The following is a 20,681-nucleotide window of genomic DNA, read 5'->3' as shown; positions in this document are numbered from 1 at the left end:
TTTTCTTGACCAAAAACATGTTTCTCTAGAAAATGTTTTGTAATATTGGCTTGACAGTTTTAATTACATTATTAAACTACAGGTTGCTGAATAAAAAAAAAATCTGCTAATCTAATAAAATAATTGAATCAGGCAACACTCCTTCACAAGGCATCCCACATGTTCCAAGCTCCATGTTGGTATCTTCAACAGTAAATGATTCATTGCCTAGAGAGAATAATTCATTAAAAGTGATAATCATATGACCCTGATTTTGAAAACTGAAGTTACATTAACCTCAGTGTGGTACCCTGCACACCTTCACACAACAATGTACATACATTCTATGGTTGATTACTTTGGTAGTATAATAATTAAACATAAGTCATGATGCTGAAAGTCATTATTCTAGAACCCAGTGTCACAGTGACCTCATAGTGGTATGTGATATATCATTACATGAAATGCACAGAAGACCCTCAGTCAACAAAGCCTCTGAAAACCTAATAACATATCAACCAAAGCATTTTAAACATAACCCTTTGTTCTTACTGTATGAACATCACACTCTTTGACCCAGCACATGACTCACAGTCAAGTTGCCCAGCACATTATCTAAGTGAAGAGTTACACACAGCACCTGTAAGCTCTCACTTACACATACTACCACAGTAACTCACCTCCCTACCTGCTTGCTCAAACACAAACAAACTGACCTAACAATCAGTTACCCAAAACCACTAACATTCTTCTAATCTTGTGAATATGACTATGATTATCTTAGAAAGCATTCAAAATCCACATTTATCTTGAAAAAGTGATAAATGTAACCCTCTATCACTGTTCCTAAATATACTGCATACATATATTTACTGCTTTCTTTTACACCTTAAATGGTTGGAACCATGCAAAATGCAGTGTATGACAAAAACTAGAAAATATGGGGTCTTCAATTTTCTCTTGCCTAACATAAAACTGAAAGAAATTTTTTTCACGCATGATTGCTGTTTCTCGTGTTAGCGAGCTACTGGCAAGAACAGACGAAGAAAGGCCACATCCACTCACATCCATTATGTATATATACATATGAGTAAAAAATGTGCACAAACATGAGCTAATATAACAATGTTATATGGCTGTGGTACAGTGGTGAAGTTAACAAGGGCAACCCCTGGGAAGGGTTGGCAAAGAAGAAGGGAAGATGGTGGCAGGAGAGCAATGGATTAGACCTCTGATGCAAAATCAGTACAGTAATGACTCTTTTCATTATCTATGAAAAAAAAATAAGTGTAAAAGTACAGGATATGTATGGATAAGTGAGCTAATATAATCAAAAGGACTGTGAAATATTACTGAATATAACAAGCAAATTCTCCAGCAGAGGTGATGGGGGAATGTGGGAGTAGGAGGTACAATGGGGAATGAGCCTCAATACCCACTTCAAATGGGTGTGGGTACATATCTCCTTGTAAACCCTAGGCACATACCTGGAGGTAACCATATCCTAGGTTGAGAAACCCTCGTATAGAGTGTTAAAGACAAGATTAAGACTAAAATTTTTACTTTAATTGATATAAACCCATTCTATATGCCTGCTTCAGGCATATAATCTCATATCTAGTAACCAGAAACAATTCGGTTATAAAGATCTCCTCAAAGCAAATGGAGCAGTCAACAAAATAGCCAGTTTTTGAAACATTCTGGTTCTCTAATTGCTGGATTTGGGGTAAGTTGTACATGACATAAATTCTACAAAGGCATTCACAATACATATAACTTTATCAAATGAAAATTCATTATGACATAAAGATTAAGATAAAACCTAATTCTAATTGAATAAATAGCAAGAAGCAGGATGAAGCACATGGTTTCTCACAACCACTAACTTACTGGTATCTCACCTGTGAGCCATTGAGGAGCCAAGTGACAGAAGGAACTGGGACACCAACAGCCTCACACTCAAGTTCAAATCTGTTGATACACCCATTCTACATGAAAAATCACATGTTAAATCATTTTATATAACATCACTGATTTTCATATTAGTATTGCCTTGCAGCTCTTTGGTTTGAGGTACAGCAATTCTATAAACTATTTGTGCTACTTATTCATAATACCCCTATTTCATTATAATTAACTGTAAAAGCACCCATTATCTGCAAAATACATCTAAATCTTTGCAGGAAGTGAAGCAAGAATCATGTGAAAAAAATAGTTTAGATCTCAGTCTTCTGCACTGATGTTAACAAGTTTTGGCTGAAATAAGTGTAAGCAGAGATATTCAGAAAGTTCCAAATAATGATCCAGATGTACTGACATCATATTCTGGGAAATACTGGACAAGAATTTCAGTAAACATTAAAAGTTTTGAGATCATTGATAAATCTATGTTATGTGACAATAATTTCAAGGAATGAAACAGAATGTGAAATGAATACCATGGAAAGGCAAAATCTAAATAATGAATTTCATATAAAAAATAAGGTACTTGTGAGTGGCTGTTAAAATACGAAGAAGAAGATATTATGTAGTGTTGAAATGGGTTTGGAATGCATTACAATGCACACACAGCAATGTGGACCGTTTTAAGATGCAGGGAAATAAATAATTAAAAAGAAAGATGGAATTCTTTTTGTAATATAAAAAAAAGAAAAATTCTCAAGAATCACATTTCTGAAGCTTAACAATGTAAACTGAACGTATTTGATACTTTCGGGCTGCATATGGAGAAAATGCCATCCAAAAAAAATCTCTCATAAAGATGCACAGTGGCTTCATTTACTCCTACAATTCATACCTTCAGCTTGGAAATAACATGTGACAACATACTGCTGACCTACTGACCAAACACACTAATATGTGGTATCAGGCCAACTTATGTTCTAAAGTCTGATTTACTCACAGGGAATATATCTGTAAAGGAATAAGACACTCAGGTAAAAGTTTATGATGATAGTCTTTTCAGCTCATAATATTGTATATTATCCCTTCAGTTTTGTTGCCTGCCATGCAAATATTATTATGTATCTTTTTCCTCTTCATTCTATGATGTAAAGTACAAGTTCTTTTAGCCTCTCATGATGGTTCTCATGTTTTATTCCTTAAACTTCATTCCTAAAGTACTTCTGAATTCTTTCTAGCCCATCTATTTCCATATGTTTCTTTGGTGATTATATGACACAACAACATAGCAGCATTCAGTTTTGCTTTTTACATATACAGTAAAAATTGTCATCAACAGTCTCCTCTGTCTTGTTGTGACAGTTCAAATTATCATACCATAAATTCATAAAATGACTAAATGGTGCTATCTTCTTAATATTTTTTTGAGATTCTATTTTCTCATTTATGATGACTCCTAGATCTAAATCACTTTCATTTTCTATCGCTATTCCTGGTGGGTCTCTATACAGTGTCAACAATATACTGTAATCATTCTGTGACATATTTGCTCACATCTATCTTTAATGAAGTCCATCAGGTTCACTTCTGCTCACATGCAAACTGTATCTTTTAAGTCTTTCACATCTATTCTCAAGATGTTCTCTGAATTTCAGCTTCCCATTTATGATTCCCACCTAGTCCATGGGTAACCCTCATGTTATCTCTTCTAACCTTCTAATGGAAAAGAGAGGCTAGATAGTTGATATCTACTTCTATCTAATTTTTTTCCCTGATGGGCCATCGTAGGGTGGCATCATTTTAATGCTTTTCAATCCAAGACTAATATGTCTAAAACCATTCAGCAATACATTGCAATGAGTTCTCTTACGCTCATTAATGAATTACACGTTAAAGAGATTCATTATTTATTTATTATACTTTGTCGCTGCCTCCCGCGAGAGCAATGCAGTGCAAGGAAACAGACAAAAGAATGGTCCAACCCACCCACATACACATGTATAAATGAATGCAAAAATGCTCTGTTATAGGAATGCTTTGTATGAGTCACCCAGATTTGAAAATATTCCAGTAAGACTTCCTGAATATATACAGATAGACAGATAAATAAAGTAGACAGACATGTACACAATAAGTGACAAGAGTTAACTAGTTAGAAGCTGAGATAGCTGTCTCATTTCTGGTAAAAGAGGCTTTTGGCCAAACTATCTCTGCAGATTGTAATACATCTGAAGAAAACCTATCATCAAAAACAAACATAAAAAGCTACAATCATAATACATCAAAAGAAAGAAAACTAAATTACCTCTCCCCCTGAGTGATCTGCACAGAACGTGGAAGGACAACAAGACGAGGAGGAACCTGCACCACAACTTCAACTTCACGGTACAAACGGCCTGCAGCATTTGTCACTAAACAGGTATACAATCCAGAGTCAGTTGCCTGCATAAAAAAAGGAAAAAAATTTGAAGATTAAAATGAGCATAATTTACATTATAACTTAACACTAAGAAATAATCTGAATGTTTACCAACTGTGTAATAACATGAGTAGAGAGGAAAATGCAGATACTGGAATGGAACATGATAATGAGAAGGAATACATTAATAGAGTAAAAGCTGGAATGTTGATACATAGATATGTAAAGAGAGTACATTTATTCACTTATCAATAATTACCCCAAGACCAATTTCTATGAAAGAATCCTGGTGTTATCCAGGACTTTCTAAAGGCCCCTGGAACCCAAGGCTGCACTACTTCCAGTAGCATGGAAATGTAGACTCCTTTGGAGTAAGAAGTTTTTTGCACAGACTGTACTCCCAGTGATACACCCCTACCAAGTGACCATTTTACTCACGCGTAACCTCTAGTAAACAGAATCTGGTAACATACATATAGAGAAAAAATATGACAATAATAATAACAACAATAATAATAATAATAATAATAATAATAATAATAATAATAATAATAATAATAATTTTTTTTTTCTTTTTTGCTTTGTCGCTGTCTCCCGCGTTTGCGAGGTAGCGCAAGGAAACAGACGAAGGAAATGGCCCAACCCACCCCCATACACATGTATATACATACGTCCACACACGCAAATTATACATACCTACACAGCTTTCCATGGTTCACCCCAGACGCTTCACATGCCTTGATTCAATCCACTGACAGCACGTCAACCCCGGTATACCACATCGCTCCAATTCACTCTATTCCTTGCCCTCCTTTCACCCTCCTGCATGTTCAGGCCCCGATCACACAAAATCTTTTTCACTCCATCTTTCCACCTCCAATTTGGTCTCCCTCTTCTCCTCGTTCCCTCCACCTACGACACATATATCCTCTTGGTCAATCTTTCCTCACTCATTCTCTCCATGTGCCCAAACCATTTCAAAACACCCTCTTCTGCTCTCTCAACCACGCTCTTTTTATTTCCACACATCTCTCTTACCCTTACGTTACTTACTCGATCAAACCACCTCACACCACACATTGTCCTCAAACATCTCATTTCCAGCACATCCATCCTCCTGCGCACAACTCTATCCATAGCCCACGCCTCGCAACCATACAACATTGTTGGAACCACTATTCCTTCAAACATACCCATTTTTGCTTTCCGAGATAATGTTCTCGACTTCCACACATTCTTCAAGGCTCCCAGAATTTTCGCCCCCTCCCCCACCCTATGATCCACTTCCGCTTCCATGGTTCCATCCGCTGCCAGATCCACTCCCAGATATCTAAAACACTTCACTTCCTCCAGTTTTTCTCCATTCAAACTCACCTCCCAATTGACTTGACCCTCAACCCTACTGTACCTAATAACCTTGCTCTTATTCACATTTACTCTTAACTTTCTTCTTTCACACACTTTACCAAACTCAGTCACCAGCTTCTGCAGTTTCTCACATGAATCAGCCACCAGCGCTGTATCATCAGCGAACAACAACTGACTCACTTCCCAAGCTCTCTCCTCCCCAACAGACTTCATACTTGCCCCTCTTTCCAAAGCTCTTGCATTCACCTCCCTAACAACCCCATCCATAAACAAATTAAACAACCATGGAGACATCACACACCCCTGCCGCAAACTTACATTCACTGAGAACCAATCACTTTCCTCTCTTCCTACACGTACACATGCCTTACATCCTCGATAAAAACTTTTCACTGCTTCTAACAACTTGCCTCCCACACCATATATTCTTAATACCTTCCACAGAGCATCTCTATCAACTCTATCATATGCCTTCTCCAGATCCATAAATGCTACATACAAATCCATTTGCTTTTCTAAGTATTTCTCACATACATTCTTCAAAGCAAACACCTGATCCACACATCCTCTACCACTTCTGAAACCACACTGCTCTTCCCCAATCTGATGCTCTGTACATGCCTTCACCCTCTCAATCAATACCCTCCCATATAATTTACCAGGAATACTCAACAAACTTATACCTCTGTAATTTGAGCACTCACTCTTATCCCCTTTGCCTTTGTACAAAAGCACTAATAACAATAATAATAATAATAATAATACAGTAATGAGACAGTGAATGCTGGCAGTATACAAATGGTGAAAAGATTCAAGATACGGGGCCTAAAGAGAGTATAACTTCTTCCCCATACAAGACAAATAAAGTAATCATATACAAACATGTGCACAACATAAAGAAAGTGATTAAACAATTTGGCAAAAGTATCTAAAAAGTAAGACATGACATTGTTTGCAGTCCATTAATCCAGGGACTTTGATTACCTGGGCAGCAGTGATGTCAAGCTCCCCACTGGTGGAAAGACTGAACCTCAGTGTTTCAGCTAGAACACGTCCCTCCTTCAGCCAAGTGGTACGGGGTGGAGGATAACCAGATGCTGTGCAGCCTACATGAAGACTGTTCCCCCGGACAACAGACACTATCTCAGATAATTCTTCCAGCACCAAGGGAGGAGCTTTTCAAATGAAGAAAGTAGTGTTCAAATAACAGATCTTATAATACTATTATGCAATCTAATTTGTTAGACATTTTTGCAGAAGAAATATTCATATCTATATGACCATTTATCTTTTTTGGTGATACAACAATTTTAATAAAGATCCTGGAATGGATTTACATAGCCAAAATCTTAAGTTTCTGAAAAAGGAAAATACTGGCATGTTCATGTGATTAATAAAAGAAAAAAATAGTTTGAATCAACAGATGTCTAATTGCTGTAGGAGGATGATCTTTCCCATGGCTGCCCAATGCCCACTCTCTAATATCTGCACCTGCTATAACACATTTTCCAAAATATATAAGAAAATACAGCTACATATCTCCTAAGTGTTCCTTCAATGACAGGAATGAATGGAGATGTCCTATGAAAGGTCCTTCGAATATTAAGTGTGGGAAAAAAGCTATCAGAGGCAGTGAAGGGTTTTTACCAAGAGTGAGGCATGTGTGCAGATAGGTAGGGAGGAGGGTAAGTGGTTTAAGGTGAAGGTGGGTCAGCAAGAGAGGTATGAGATGTCACATGGCTGTTTAATCTGTTTATGGTGGGGAAGTGAATGCAAGGGTCTTGGAGGAAGAAGCAGGTATGTAGTTTGCTGAGATGTGGGGCCTGGGAGGTGAATCAGCTGCTGTTTGTTGATGTTATGGCACTGGTGGCAATTCGAGTAAGCACTTTTATGTGTAACAATCCAAGGTTCACTTTATAATTTTTTCATTCTTGTTCAATATGATTCAGATGAAGCTGCATGAAGAATGATTGGGGACTGGATCCAATGAAAGCATTTTGTACATGGAGGTGGTAGGAAGGGGGAAAAAAATCAAGAAACATTCTTACATGTGTGGAAGTCTGTTTCACTTAAGCACACTTGACATTCGTTGAGGTTATATGTGAATGTGTCTGAGGGCTGTAGGGACCTGATATACTGGATATATAGTAATCATAATAGATAAATAGACAAATAGAAAATAAAAAGTTGTTAATAATCAATTTTTTCTATTTGTATAGTCTGAAAAAATCCCTTTCAGAGTCCTTCAAGAAAATCAGCATAACAGGAAAAGGGAGGACCATCATATCCAAAGCTGAAAAGCTTACATTAAGTGAAACAGCAGTATCACATATATAATAATGAACAATATCACCAAAGGAAACAACAAGCCAGGTACCTACACTGAGCCCGGTATCAACTATGAAAGCAAAGTGGGAAAAAATCAACCTGAGTGAAAGACCACAGGAATAATATAATCCTCTGAGAGAACATTTAGGGTAATTTATGTAAATCTGGCATCTGTCAGTAACTTAGCTAGATGTCAGCCACCAAATCATCACCCATATCCTTATCAATAATGTGACTTTACTCAACAGATCAGCAGAGGTTGAAATATTGCATGACAAAACCAGATTCTTGAATGTAGCCTAGCAAAGGAAAGATGATTGTCAGTCATGGCAGACTTATGAATAAAAGAGTTGTATGATTTAACTCGCATCCATACAGCCTCGTTGAGACTACTGTATCTTTAGACATACCCATCTTTGCCTTAAAAGTCAGACACCACTCATTCCTCACACTCCACAATGCATCCTGGACCTTTGTCGCCTCTTCCACCTTGACTCAACACTCATTTCAACTCTCATGTTTCCAACCATTGCCTGGTTGTTTCCTAGGTGCCTCATGAATATATGCAATGAATAAGAAAAAAAACTGAGAGAAGAGTGAGGTATACAAGTTCCTAGAGTAAGAAAGAGCAAAGTGAGGGAATATGAATATAACCTGGGGACTAATCTCAATGAATGTGAAGAGATATTAAGTGACCAAATTGTTTGGAAATGATTCTACATGAGCTACTCTGTTAGAAATATTAGAGATGACAAGCTAAAGACACACATAAACAAATATCATATTGATATATGCATCATGAAATCAATAATAAATAGATTAAATAATTATTCAGTAATACTGTAATGAGATCAAAGATACTCACAGTGAACTATAAGGTTAAGCTGAGCAGTGGTCCGACCTGCAGAGTTATGGGCAGTGCACTCATAACGTCCCATATCCTCCACTCCAACTGGCATGATCATCAGATCTGCACCAGAAATCTGATGACCCAATTAACATATGACTTCTAGTTATCAAAAGACTGGATTAAGCATAAAAGAATAACTCTACAAAACTACTGCTGACATGCAGTTAAGACTACATGCACACACGTGTGTAGGAGCATATATAAATGTTTATGCATACATAACTACCTACTTACAGTTTCCTATTCGTGTAGTATGGGGAAGGAGTTCTACATTTGTAGGGAAATTTAAACACATACATATACAATGGCACCCTGACATATGTACCATATCTCTTAAACTTTCTCCATCATAAAACTTTTTAAATATTTGAAAACTCAGCATTAACAATTTCATCACTTAGGAAAGTAAATTAATCCATTACTCTGATACTACTGTTGTACTTATTCTCTCATCCATAAGCAGGCACCAAACATCTTCCCATGGTCTCCCCTTACTATTATTTCACATGCCCCAGTTCAGTTTACTGACAGCACATTTAACCCTATACACCATATCACTCCAATTCACTCTATCCCAGACATACCTTATGTCCTCCAGCAGTCAGGCAGTCAAAACCTTTTCCACCTCCTCCATCCACCTCCAATTTGGTTTCATTCTTCTCCTTGTCTCCTCCACTTCCAACAAATATACCCTCTTCCAGTTACCTATTTGCACCATAAAGGGAGAAAGCTCTACTTTTGGGGCCCCGTCTCTTGAACATTCTTTACTATCATATAACTTCTTAAATTCATGTATGGTGTGGGCATTAACTGGTTAATATCCAGAATCATTCTGTTCTAATCATCCATCACTCTTTTACTTTGAAATTATTTCTCTACTTCCTTTTCAACAAGTTTCTTAGTTAGTTTCATATTATATCATCTGGCTGCTCTATCCCTACATTTCTCAAAAATCTGTTTAAAGTAAGCATCACTGATCTCTTTCAAAACCTTAAAGATTGTCATGAATTGAACCCTCAATCTTCTCTCTTCTGTGGTGGGTAAATATAGAGAAACCCTCCAGCCCTTCCCTGTAATTTAGCTCTCTTAATTCTGGTACCAACTCTGTTGCCCTCATTAGGACCTTCTCTATGAGCACTTTGTGCTTCTTTAGGCATGGAGACCAAATCTGAGCAGCATATTCTAGATTTGACCTTATGTGGGATATGAATAGCTTGCTCAATATTACTTTACCCATACATTTGAAAGCTATTATGATATTTGCCAGCAGGAAATTTGTCTGCCAAACTACTCTCTATATGACTCTGGCAACAGATTAGAGATGTGTTGACTACCAAGTCCTTCTTACATCCAAAAACCTGAAGTTTATTTCCTACTCAATAATAATCTCTCAAACATGTTCCTTTTACAACAACATCTTCCTCTTATCCTATCATTTCTTACCCAATCAATCCTCTTTACACCACATATTGTCCTGTGGCACCTCATTTCCAATGCATTCATCATCATCTATACTTTCAAATCTGTGGCCCATATCTCACATCCATATACCATACAAACATACTCATCTTTGCCCTGACTGACAGTGATCTCTCTTTCCATAAATTTCAATGCATCCTTCAGCCCTCATATCGACCCCATGGTTCAGTTCAGCTTCCTTGGTTCAGTCTTGTACTGTTTAAACTTCCAGACAACCAACAATTACAGAGAATAGGTGAACGTGTATGAGCCAATCACAACAAAGTATCATAAGGCCTTTAAGATGGTGTTCCTATTTAGGTATGCTCTGTACTAGACACTTCATTTATACTATCAAGATTTCAAGAGGATACTACACATAACTAAACCCTTAAATTAGCAAAAGCTATAAAGAGCTAATTATACTGTATTATATATGTGTATGCAGATCACATGATAAATTAATCAATAATTTTCTAAGACTATCTATGAAAAATAATGCTAAATACCTATGTATAAATGTATTACAATCTAAGCCATATGTCAAAGAAAAAAATAATGCTATAATGATATTTTACTTGTACACGTGGGTCTTCTGGTGTAATAGGCTTGTTTCCAAGGTCTGGCCGTGTCCATGTCACAGTAGGCATTGGCTGACCCGTCACTTTACATGTGAGTTTCACCTCTTCACCAACCACTGACACTACCTCATCCTCGGCAGGAACTACTGATGGAGGCTCTGAGATGGTGACCAAGGATTAATACAAAGCACATCTCAATCATACATATATATGTGTGTATATGATCTTCACAAATAGGTCTCACACACTAAATCAAGAGACTGCTGTTCTGAAATCAAGTAAAAGGACAATACCCAGAGGTTTAAAAACATTTAAGAGCTAGAAGCCTTTGTAAAACATATTTCTAATCAAACTACATATACAGAAAACTTTCTAACTTGTTTGGTGAAGTCACAAGGAGGGAAACAGAGACAGTACCAAAATTAAGAAAGCTGAGTTATAAGGAAAAACTAGAGGCTTTAAATTTGGATGGGGGTGAATGGTGACCTGACAACAATGTTTAAGTTTTTAAAACAAGTTGATGACACACCCTGAACAGTTCTTCAAGAGCCTTAGGGATACAGCAACCATAGAACACAATATAAAAATACGATTTTTTTTTTCAAAGATGTAAAGAAGTACTTATGTAATGTAAGAGAGGTGAATGAATGGAATAAAATGGCTGAAGACATGGTTAATGCTGATAACATATATAAATTTAAGGAGTTACATGATAATAGAGAATGTTCAAGATATGGGGGCCCACAAGAGATAAACTCCCACCCTGTATACTACAAATGAGTAACTGCAATTTTGCAATAATCATTAGACAAACAGATAGATTAAAAGATAAGATGGCTAAGAAGTCTGCATACAAAGGTTTGTTATCAAATACAACTGACAATAGCTGATATGAAACATAAAAATAAAGACCAAAATTCTCTGTACAGTATTTTCATATTCACTCATGATATATATCAGCTAGGTCTCTGCTAATATTTTGTACAGTACACCAATTTAAGAAAATCTGCACCATATGCTGTTTAACTTTCTTGCATTGATCAGCATGTGATAACAATAAATAGTACGTAACTGGTGAAGCAGTGCCCAAACTTTAGTGTGCTTTTCATTCACTAATATACATTCTTGCATTGATGAGCATCTAATAACAATAAATAGTATGTACCAAGTGAAGACAGCAGTGCCCAAACTTTAGTGTGCTTTTCATTCACTAATATATATTCTTGCACTGATGAGCATCTAATAACAATAAATAGTATGTACCAAGTGAAGACAAGCCCGAAAGTTAGTGTGTTTTTTACTCACTAATATACACAATACTCTAGCATCTGACAGTGGTATTAGTGTTGACAAACATAGTCTAACAGCACAATGGTGCCACTCATTTAATTCATAAAAATGGCAAAATAACTCAAATGATTCAAGTCATTCAATATGCATAGGTGGCAAAATAAGTCACTAATTTGAGGTAAAATTAGGAAGACCAACATATTCATCAACAATATCGTTATACTTAGACACACATGTAAAGATATCACAATGTAAACATACCCACTCTGACTTACCATGTATGATAAGATCAGCATGGTCATGTGCTGAGCCTGCAGGGCTTCTGGCAGTGCATATATATGTGTCAGCATGCTTTGGAGATACTTCCGGAAGGTGAAGAGACCCATTCTCACTCAACTCAAACCCTGTTCACATAATAATGTACGAAAAATTACAAGATACAAAGTCTATACAGTTTTCTATCATGTTAGTCTTCACATAAACTTTCATTAATGACCTGTGAATAACTGCCAATATATGAGGTAAATTCTATCTAAATAGAATCTACTTTGTCATACACAAACACAGTAATTTCTTCAGATTATCTACTATTCTATACAATTACACCAATTTACATCACTGAAGCTATATGATGATGGTAGAAACTTGCACAAATATTTCTACACCTTATGAATCTCCACATGTTAGTAGTCTGAGGAATCAAAGTAACACCTGGAAAAAGATAAGTCACAAATCATGCAGGTGAACCAGTCTCAGTAAAACTCCAGTTGTTACACTATGAAAAAAACTCATAAAGCTCTCTCTTTCTTTTTTGATAGTGGAAATGTATTACCAAAAATAGAATAAGAATGGAAGAGATTGATTTGGAGCAGCATATATTATTCCTTAATAATAAATAAGACGATAATGATGAGGGCTATGAGAATCAAGCAAAATATAGAGTCAATCAATGTGAAATTAGAGAAACACTTATAGAAATGAAAAACAAATCTATGGAAACCTCACCTACCTTCCTCTGGTAGCCATGATTTACCATAATTTTCAATGTTATGGTTAAATTACACCAAAATAATGGCAATTGCTTTACCTTCCATCACAAGGTTAACAGTGTTTCCAAAGTGATTCATTCACTGGTATTAAGTTGAAGAATATACACTAAAAATTATCTTGTATTCTGAACAGGGTTGTTAGTGAGTGAATCATGCTGAAGTGGATCTGTATCGGTAAAAATCTTTTTGACTGTGAAGGAGTTAAACATTTGTTCTGAGTGCACTATTTCATGTGATTTGCAGCTTTCTTTTATTTGTTTTTGAGATGGGAGAGTGAATGACCAGCAAGTTAGGCCTAGTTTATATATATATAAACCACCCTCCTCTGTACAAACCTATCTATAGCCCATACCTGGCAACCATATAATACTGTTGGAACCACTGTTCTTTCAAACATACCTATTTCTGCTTTCCGGGATAATGTTCTCTCTTTCCACACATCTTCATTGCTCCCAGAACCTTCTCTCCCTCCCCAACCCTGTGACTCACTTCAGCTTCCACAGTTCCATTCACTGCAAAGTCCACTCCCAGATATCTAAATGCTATTTCATGTGTGGCTGAGTGGCAATGGGAATGGATGAAGTCATCAAGTTCCAGTTAATATACAGCAAGCAAAATATAAGCAAGTAGACATTATCTAAAATTACATCTTAACAGAAAAGATGATGAAAAAAGACAAGAGGGTGTATCATGCACACATATACTTCCATATCACTCACCAGGACTTTCAGTAATAACCTGATGACCTTTGAGCCATGTTAAGGTTGGAAGCGGTGATCCTTCTCCATGACAGTGTAGAGTGACAGCTTTACCACTTACCACCATCACTCTTTTTGGTTGCACTTCAACTGATGGAGGTGCTGAACAAAGTCATTTAGTATCATTATCACTTTTATGGAAAAAGGTATCCACTACTAATAGTTATGATATAGTTGCAGCCTTTAAAGCTAAAATTTCATATACCTCTAGTTCAGAATAAAGCATATGTCATTTGCAATACAGTAAATGCTTCTCCATAAATATATCAAGGATAAGTATACAAAGAATTTGCTTAAAAGAAAAGGAAATGGTCATACTGAGGACAAAAAGTTCAATGGTGTGGTTAGCCCTCCCTGCCTCATTGTCAGCCACACAAGTATAGTTTCCGGTTTGTTGGGGGCGTACTGGAGATAACTGAAGTGCTCCTGATGGTAACAGACTCTCAGTTGTGGCCACAGGTGTTTCCTCAAAGTACCAACTAATCTGTTCCCCAGTACAGAAAAATGCAACTTCCACCATATGATTGTGACAAGGAACATAAAAGAAATCTGATAAAATGTTACTACTTAAGATACTGAACAAAAATTATAGCATTTTGTCATAAATTGTAAGAAAATCATACCTTAAAAACACCAAAGAAATAATACCTTAGGCCGAGGGTAACCATGAAAAGAACACACTAGACTGACAACTTCCCCAGACACTGACACAATCTTCTCTGGTGCTTCCATCAGTTGTGGCACCTCTGATCAAAATGAATAAAGTACACATGAAACTATCGATGTACTTCTCCAACATGCATGGTTTATGTTATTTGAAAAAGTAACAATGTATTCAGTGGAATGCTAATATCACTGTACATGCAACAAAATGCAAGCAGAAAAAAAATATTCTTTCCATACACTGTATCTGTTGCTGTCCTACACATTACACATGCCTTTTAAGATTATATGAAAAGTCCGAATTCCTATATTTTACTGTTTATACCCAACTGCCTCTCACTACATAGCAAGCTATAAGGTATAAATAATGTTAGAATTCTAGGATAAGAAATACAGTATATCTAACTGCTGACTTACGGAGAACCTGGACGCGGTAGTCTCGGGTGTGGTTACCAGCAAGGTTTGAGGCCAGACAAGTATAGTGACCACCATCTTCCAGACCGGCATACTGAATTAGGAGGGTCCGTCCTCCCCATGATACACCTACACGGTCATCTATGCGTACACCTACACCTTCCTGGTCAAAGGGTGGGGTGCTGGTTAAACAGAATAACTAATGATATCATCATGACTACAGTGACAATGATATTAGCTAAAACATAATGCTACCACACAATAGTACACAATCTAAAAATCAAATGCTGTATCAACAAAATTTGCTCACCTTGGTCCAAGAGATAACAGGGTCTGGATGTCCAGATGCAACACAGTGAAGGGCAGCAGACTCTCCTTCTACAACAGTTATTGTTTCTTCCGTTGCACCACCCACAATGAATGGTGCCTCTGATATTGGTGGAGAAATACAATTCCAAATATATTAATAACTTTAAACTATCAAGTATATATTGTAAATATCTTAATAATACTGTGCATTTCAACTTCAAAGTACAGAAATTAACTGTAAATTAAGCATATATTCCATAGCTAATTCAAGCATACAGAAATTAACCATAAATCAACATACACTCCATAGTTAGTTCAAGTGAAAAAAAAGAAATATAAAAGAATCAATTACTGTGGTTTTACAGTATGCATGCACTTACATGAAATGACATGAGCAGTACTGATAGCATACCTGTAACTTGAAGAGTAAAGAGCTTGACTGCTTGACCCACAGAGTTTACAACCACACACTGGTACTTCCCAGCCAGATCCACTGTTGCTCTACCCAAAAGACACCACAGATACAATCGACTTAAGCAGCATATCAAATATACGTTCATAGCAAACATTAGGTTTACTTTTCTATATTTCTCTATGACAGGTGACCATGTTTTCATCACAAGACATCCTCAAGACAAAGGGAAATGCTTTGTATATTTCAAACCATTCATTCAAAGTACTGATTTTGGTAACAAGCTATTTGTTGAGGCCCAAAGTGTGGCTAGAAATTGATTTTAATTCCAGCATCTCTGAGAACACTTTCCAGCTGTATTCCTATGAACTATCAGGTCAGGCCAATATATTGTTAATTTTCAAAATGCTATCTTTTAGCAGTACTATAGGTTTTGAATTTTGTAAAAACTGCTCTCTACAGGAGGTGTCCACAAGCAACATGAGATCCTGTGCTACCTTGCTGCAGCATCAAGGTCTGGTCATCATAGTCCATATCAACTGGTGTGAAATGTTTCAACATCCTTAATGACCCGAATTATGATTTGACCATGGCTGCCTCAGCTAATGACCCCTGCCACTAGCTAGCACCATCAACCAGCTACTCAACCAGACCAACCTCACTGATTAGCACTACCCTTGATGGCACAAAATAGCATGACGAAAAGATATTTCAAAACAGAAGGAAGTTGTACAAGGCAGGCAAAAAGGATAAATTGCTCAGGGACACTGCCTCAGAGAAAAAAAAGTTTTTCCAGACTTTAAAACCTGTTTCTCTCCTCTGCAGTATGACTTCCATGTGGAACGCTATAGATCATGAAGGGATTTCACCAGGCACAAGTAATGATGCACTCAAAAATATCCTAAGACAGTACGATAAAAGGAAGTATATTTGAATATAATTGTTTAGGAGCTATTTGCATGAGAAATATCAGCCAAGTTCAATGGGACAGAATCCAGATGGCAGAAACCCAACCAGATGATGTTCCTGCCTGGGATACAGACTGGGATAGAGATTGAGAGTAAATGAATGTGGCCTTTTTTGTCTGTTTTCCTGGTGCTACCTCATTGAAGTAGGAAGTTGCGATGCTGTTTCCTGTGGGGAGGGGTTGCAACAGAAATGGATGAAGTCAAGCATGTATGAATATGTACATGTGCATATATGTATATTTCTTTGTATGTGTATGTATATGTGTATATGTTGATAGGTATATGTCTCTGTATGTGTATGTATATGTGTCTATGTTGATATGTATATGTATGTATATGTACGTGTATGGGCCTTTATGTATGTATATATGTGTATATGAGTGGATGGGCTATTCTTCGTTTGTTTCCTGGCACTAACTCACTGCTGCGGGAAACAGCAATCAAGTATAATAAAATAAATAAAATAAGAATAGAAAGGAAAAGAATGAGAAAACAGAAAGTAAGAATAAATTAGACAAGTGTATGGTGCATACAGGGAAAGGATGTAAAGGCTAAACTGGTTGTTCAGCTTACAAAACTAGCCTAGTCACAAATATCTATGAAAGAGAAAGAAGTAGGACAACGCTCCTGACACAGGAGTAGAATGTTTCATGGCAAGCTCTTTTGATATAGCCACCCCTATGATGGTAGTTCCCAGGTGGAACAGGCATCAGAGATATAGATAGACAAATAGGTAAGTACCACTTTAACTCTCTCAAGTCAGGATGGTAGTCCTGTCCAAGCCTTAGAATATTTTGCATGAAACTTCTTTACTGTATGTCTTAAAGTCAACATGTTCTGGTATCAAAAAAATATACTCAGGTAAAGCAAACTACCCATATATTTCTCTAATCATTTCAAGTACTTAAAGAAAAATAATGAGATCTTACCGGTCAATCTTTAATTTATTTTGTTCTAAGCGAATATTTTCACCCAGAATTAGCTCTTGGTCTTCATATGTCCAGATGATGTCAGGGTGAGGAAATCCACTTACCTCACACTCCATCCTCACTGGCTGCCCACTTACCACTGCCACTGGTAACTCCTCTGGTCCAGAAACTTTTGGGGGTACTGTTTGAAAGAGTGGGGCTATGCATAAGAACAAAATCAATAAATGTAACAGTAATAGGGAGACAATCTAGGGTATATCAACATGGCAGGAATGTTACCATAATATGGGACTAGTCTGTGACCCAATTATCTTTTGAATTGACAGCTAGAGACTGAGTGTGAATGAATATGGCCTTTTTTGTCTCTTTTCCTGGCACTCCCTTGCTGAAGCAAGAGGATGGCAATGCTGTTCCCTGTGGGATGGGGTGGCACCAGGAATGGATGAAGGCAAGCGAGTATGAGTATGTACATGTGTATAAATGTATATGGCTGTGTTTGCATATGTATATGTATGTACATGGCTGTGTATGCACAGGTATATGTATGTATATGTGTATATATTGATATGTATTTCTATATGTATGTATATGTGTGTATGATGATATGTATATGTATGTGTAAGTATATTTGCATGTTTGGACATTCAAGATTTTGTCTCTGATAACAGTAAAAACTGGTAAGGTAAGTTGGTAAGTTAATTTCAGGGCCTATTATCTATCTTTTTTTCTTAATTTTCCAAAAGAAGGAACAGAGAACGAGGCCAGGTGAGGATATTCCCTCAGAGGCCCAGTCCTCTGTTCTTAACACTACCTTGCTAACGCGGGAAATGGCGAATAGTATGAAAGACATATATATATATATATATATATATATATATATATATATATATATATATATATATATATATATATATATATATATATATATATATATATATTTTTTTTTTTTTCCAAAAGAAGGAACAGAGAAGAGGTCCTGGTGAGGATATTCCCTCAAAGGCCCAGTCCTCTGTTCTTAACGCTACCCCGCTATCGCGGGAAATAGCGAATAGTATGAAGGTGGGAGAGATGTGTGGAAATAAAAAGAGCGTGGTTGAGAGAGCAGAAGAGGGTGTTTTGAAATGGTTTGGGCACATGGAGAGAATGAGTGAGGAAAGATTGACCAAGAGGATATATGTGTCGGAGGTGGAGGGAACGAGGAGAAGAGGGAGACCAAATTGGAGGTGGAAAGATGGAGTGAAAAAGATTTTGTGTGATCGGGGCCTGAACATGCAGGAGGGTGAAGGGAGGGCAAGGAATAGAGTGAATTGGAGCGATGTGGTATACAGGGGTTGACGTGCTGTCAGTGGATTGAATCAAGGCATGTGAAGCGTCTGGGGTAAACCATGGAAAGCTGTGTAGGTATGTATATTTGCGTGTGTGGACGTGTGTATGTACATGTGTATGGGGGGGGGGGGGGTTGGGCCATTTCTTTCGTCTGTTTCCTTGCGCTACCTCGCAAACGCGGGAGACAGCGACAAAGTATAAAAAAAAAAAAAAAAAAAAAAAAAAATATATATATATATATATATATATATATATATATACTCTAATGCCTGCTCTAATTAGTATTTTCTCAAAGGAGGGGCCACGGCAACAGAGCCTCCATAACTAAAGAACTCCAGTGATTATTATAACAATTTTTATGATAACTTCATTTCAAAAAGCAAAGCTAAAAGACAGTATGAAGAAAGTCACCATTAACACAAGAAAAACTTAAGAAACATATCCCTGAAGATCCAAAGGGGAACTTATGGTAAAATAGGGCAATTTATCAAAAAGATAAGATTAATGAATTACTTTTTTTAAGTTAGCTGAGATGGCAATGGGATAAAAAGTATATTACATAATCTTTCTCATATATTTAGGTTGAAATCAAAACTAATACTGCATCTAGTTTATTTACCCAACACTTGCAGATTAAACGTCTCTTCTGTTATACCAGCAAGGTTGGATGCTAAGCATGTGTAGTCACCATCATCACCCTCCTGTACCAAAAATAGAGATAATATAAAACATAATTCAATTAATACGCACCTGGGAACTTCAGAGCATAAAATACACATGGCATGCTATAAACAGACCCTTAAGTTGCATATGCTAGTAGCCACTTGCTAAAAATAAATCCAGATTCAAAGCTGATCATGACCAAATTATTTATCACAATACCCATTAAGGATAAGATTACACATAAATTAATGCAGAGATCAAATGGTCAAAGTAGAGATGACATTAGATAGCAGAGATAATTTCCAGCTGGTTAGCATGGTATGAAGCCCAAGGCAAGATGAAAATAAACAATACCAGAGACTAACATTCACTTTAAACTGTTGGGAGTAGAAAGGGGAGATAAGCCTAACCTCACCCTTGTCAGGAATTCTTTAGTCATACTTTCAGTCTTGGAGTTTTGTAATAAGAACAAAAATAGGAATGTCTGTGTTACCCAAGAGCTAAGTTGGAAGACTTAACACAAAAGGTACAGGATATCCTTAGGGACACTACAAAGAAGTGCAGTCAATGTCCAGGAGGAACAAATCCAGGGGTTTACGGTAAATTAGAAAAGATGCTAGGAAAGTATACTAAACTTGTTAGAAGTTTAAAGATAACCATAGGAAGGTGGTGGTTGTAGGATTACTTTGTAGGTATGATGTGGGATCTGTAATTATATGTAGAATGTTAAGTACTGTATTTGTAGCAGAGCTGATGGCACATGTAAGTCCAAGGAGGTTGATTACCTAGATCTGTATGGTAGTTTTAGCAAAGATAAGAGCTTACCTGATAAAGATGTTCTGCATTTGAATAAGGATTGGACTGCACATTTAGGCAGGATTCTAAATGAGAAATTAAGAAAGTGTTGAAGGCTAAGATATGAACAGGTCATATAAACCTAAGAACTCAGCTGTTA

At 36.8% G+C, this 20,681-nt stretch overlaps 1 protein-coding gene across 1 annotated transcript in view; it reads right to left on the bottom strand.

Moving 5' to 3' along the window:
• LOC139747411 (hemicentin-1-like) overlaps positions 1 to 20,681 on the bottom strand; it is a 206,042-nt gene that overhangs the window by 28,816 nt on the left and 156,545 nt on the right. The window contains exons 69-82 of the mRNA XM_071659742.1: positions 19,683 to 19,764; positions 17,738 to 17,918; positions 15,841 to 15,929; positions 15,430 to 15,548; positions 15,123 to 15,282; positions 14,691 to 14,788; positions 14,361 to 14,526; positions 14,004 to 14,144; positions 12,511 to 12,639; positions 10,943 to 11,103; positions 8,862 to 8,979; positions 6,653 to 6,843; positions 4,187 to 4,323; positions 1,881 to 1,950 (exon numbers count right to left, since the gene is read on the bottom strand). Coding sequence (XP_071515843.1) covers positions 1,881 to 1,950; positions 4,187 to 4,323; positions 6,653 to 6,843; positions 8,862 to 8,979; positions 10,943 to 11,103; positions 12,511 to 12,639; positions 14,004 to 14,144; positions 14,361 to 14,526; positions 14,691 to 14,788; positions 15,123 to 15,282; positions 15,430 to 15,548; positions 15,841 to 15,929; positions 17,738 to 17,918; positions 19,683 to 19,764 — 1,842 coding nt within the window. The remainder of the gene's footprint in view (positions 1 to 1,880; positions 1,951 to 4,186; positions 4,324 to 6,652; positions 6,844 to 8,861; positions 8,980 to 10,942; positions 11,104 to 12,510; positions 12,640 to 14,003; positions 14,145 to 14,360; positions 14,527 to 14,690; positions 14,789 to 15,122; positions 15,283 to 15,429; positions 15,549 to 15,840; positions 15,930 to 17,737; positions 17,919 to 19,682; positions 19,765 to 20,681) is intronic.

This window comes from Panulirus ornatus, chromosome 68 (genome assembly GCF_036320965.1).
Source record: "Panulirus ornatus isolate Po-2019 chromosome 68, ASM3632096v1, whole genome shotgun sequence".
NCBI lineage: Eukaryota > Metazoa > Arthropoda > Malacostraca > Decapoda > Palinuridae > Panulirus > Panulirus ornatus.
The sequence above is the reverse complement of the archived record's forward strand: the minus strand, read 5'-3'. Positions and strand labels throughout refer to the sequence as shown.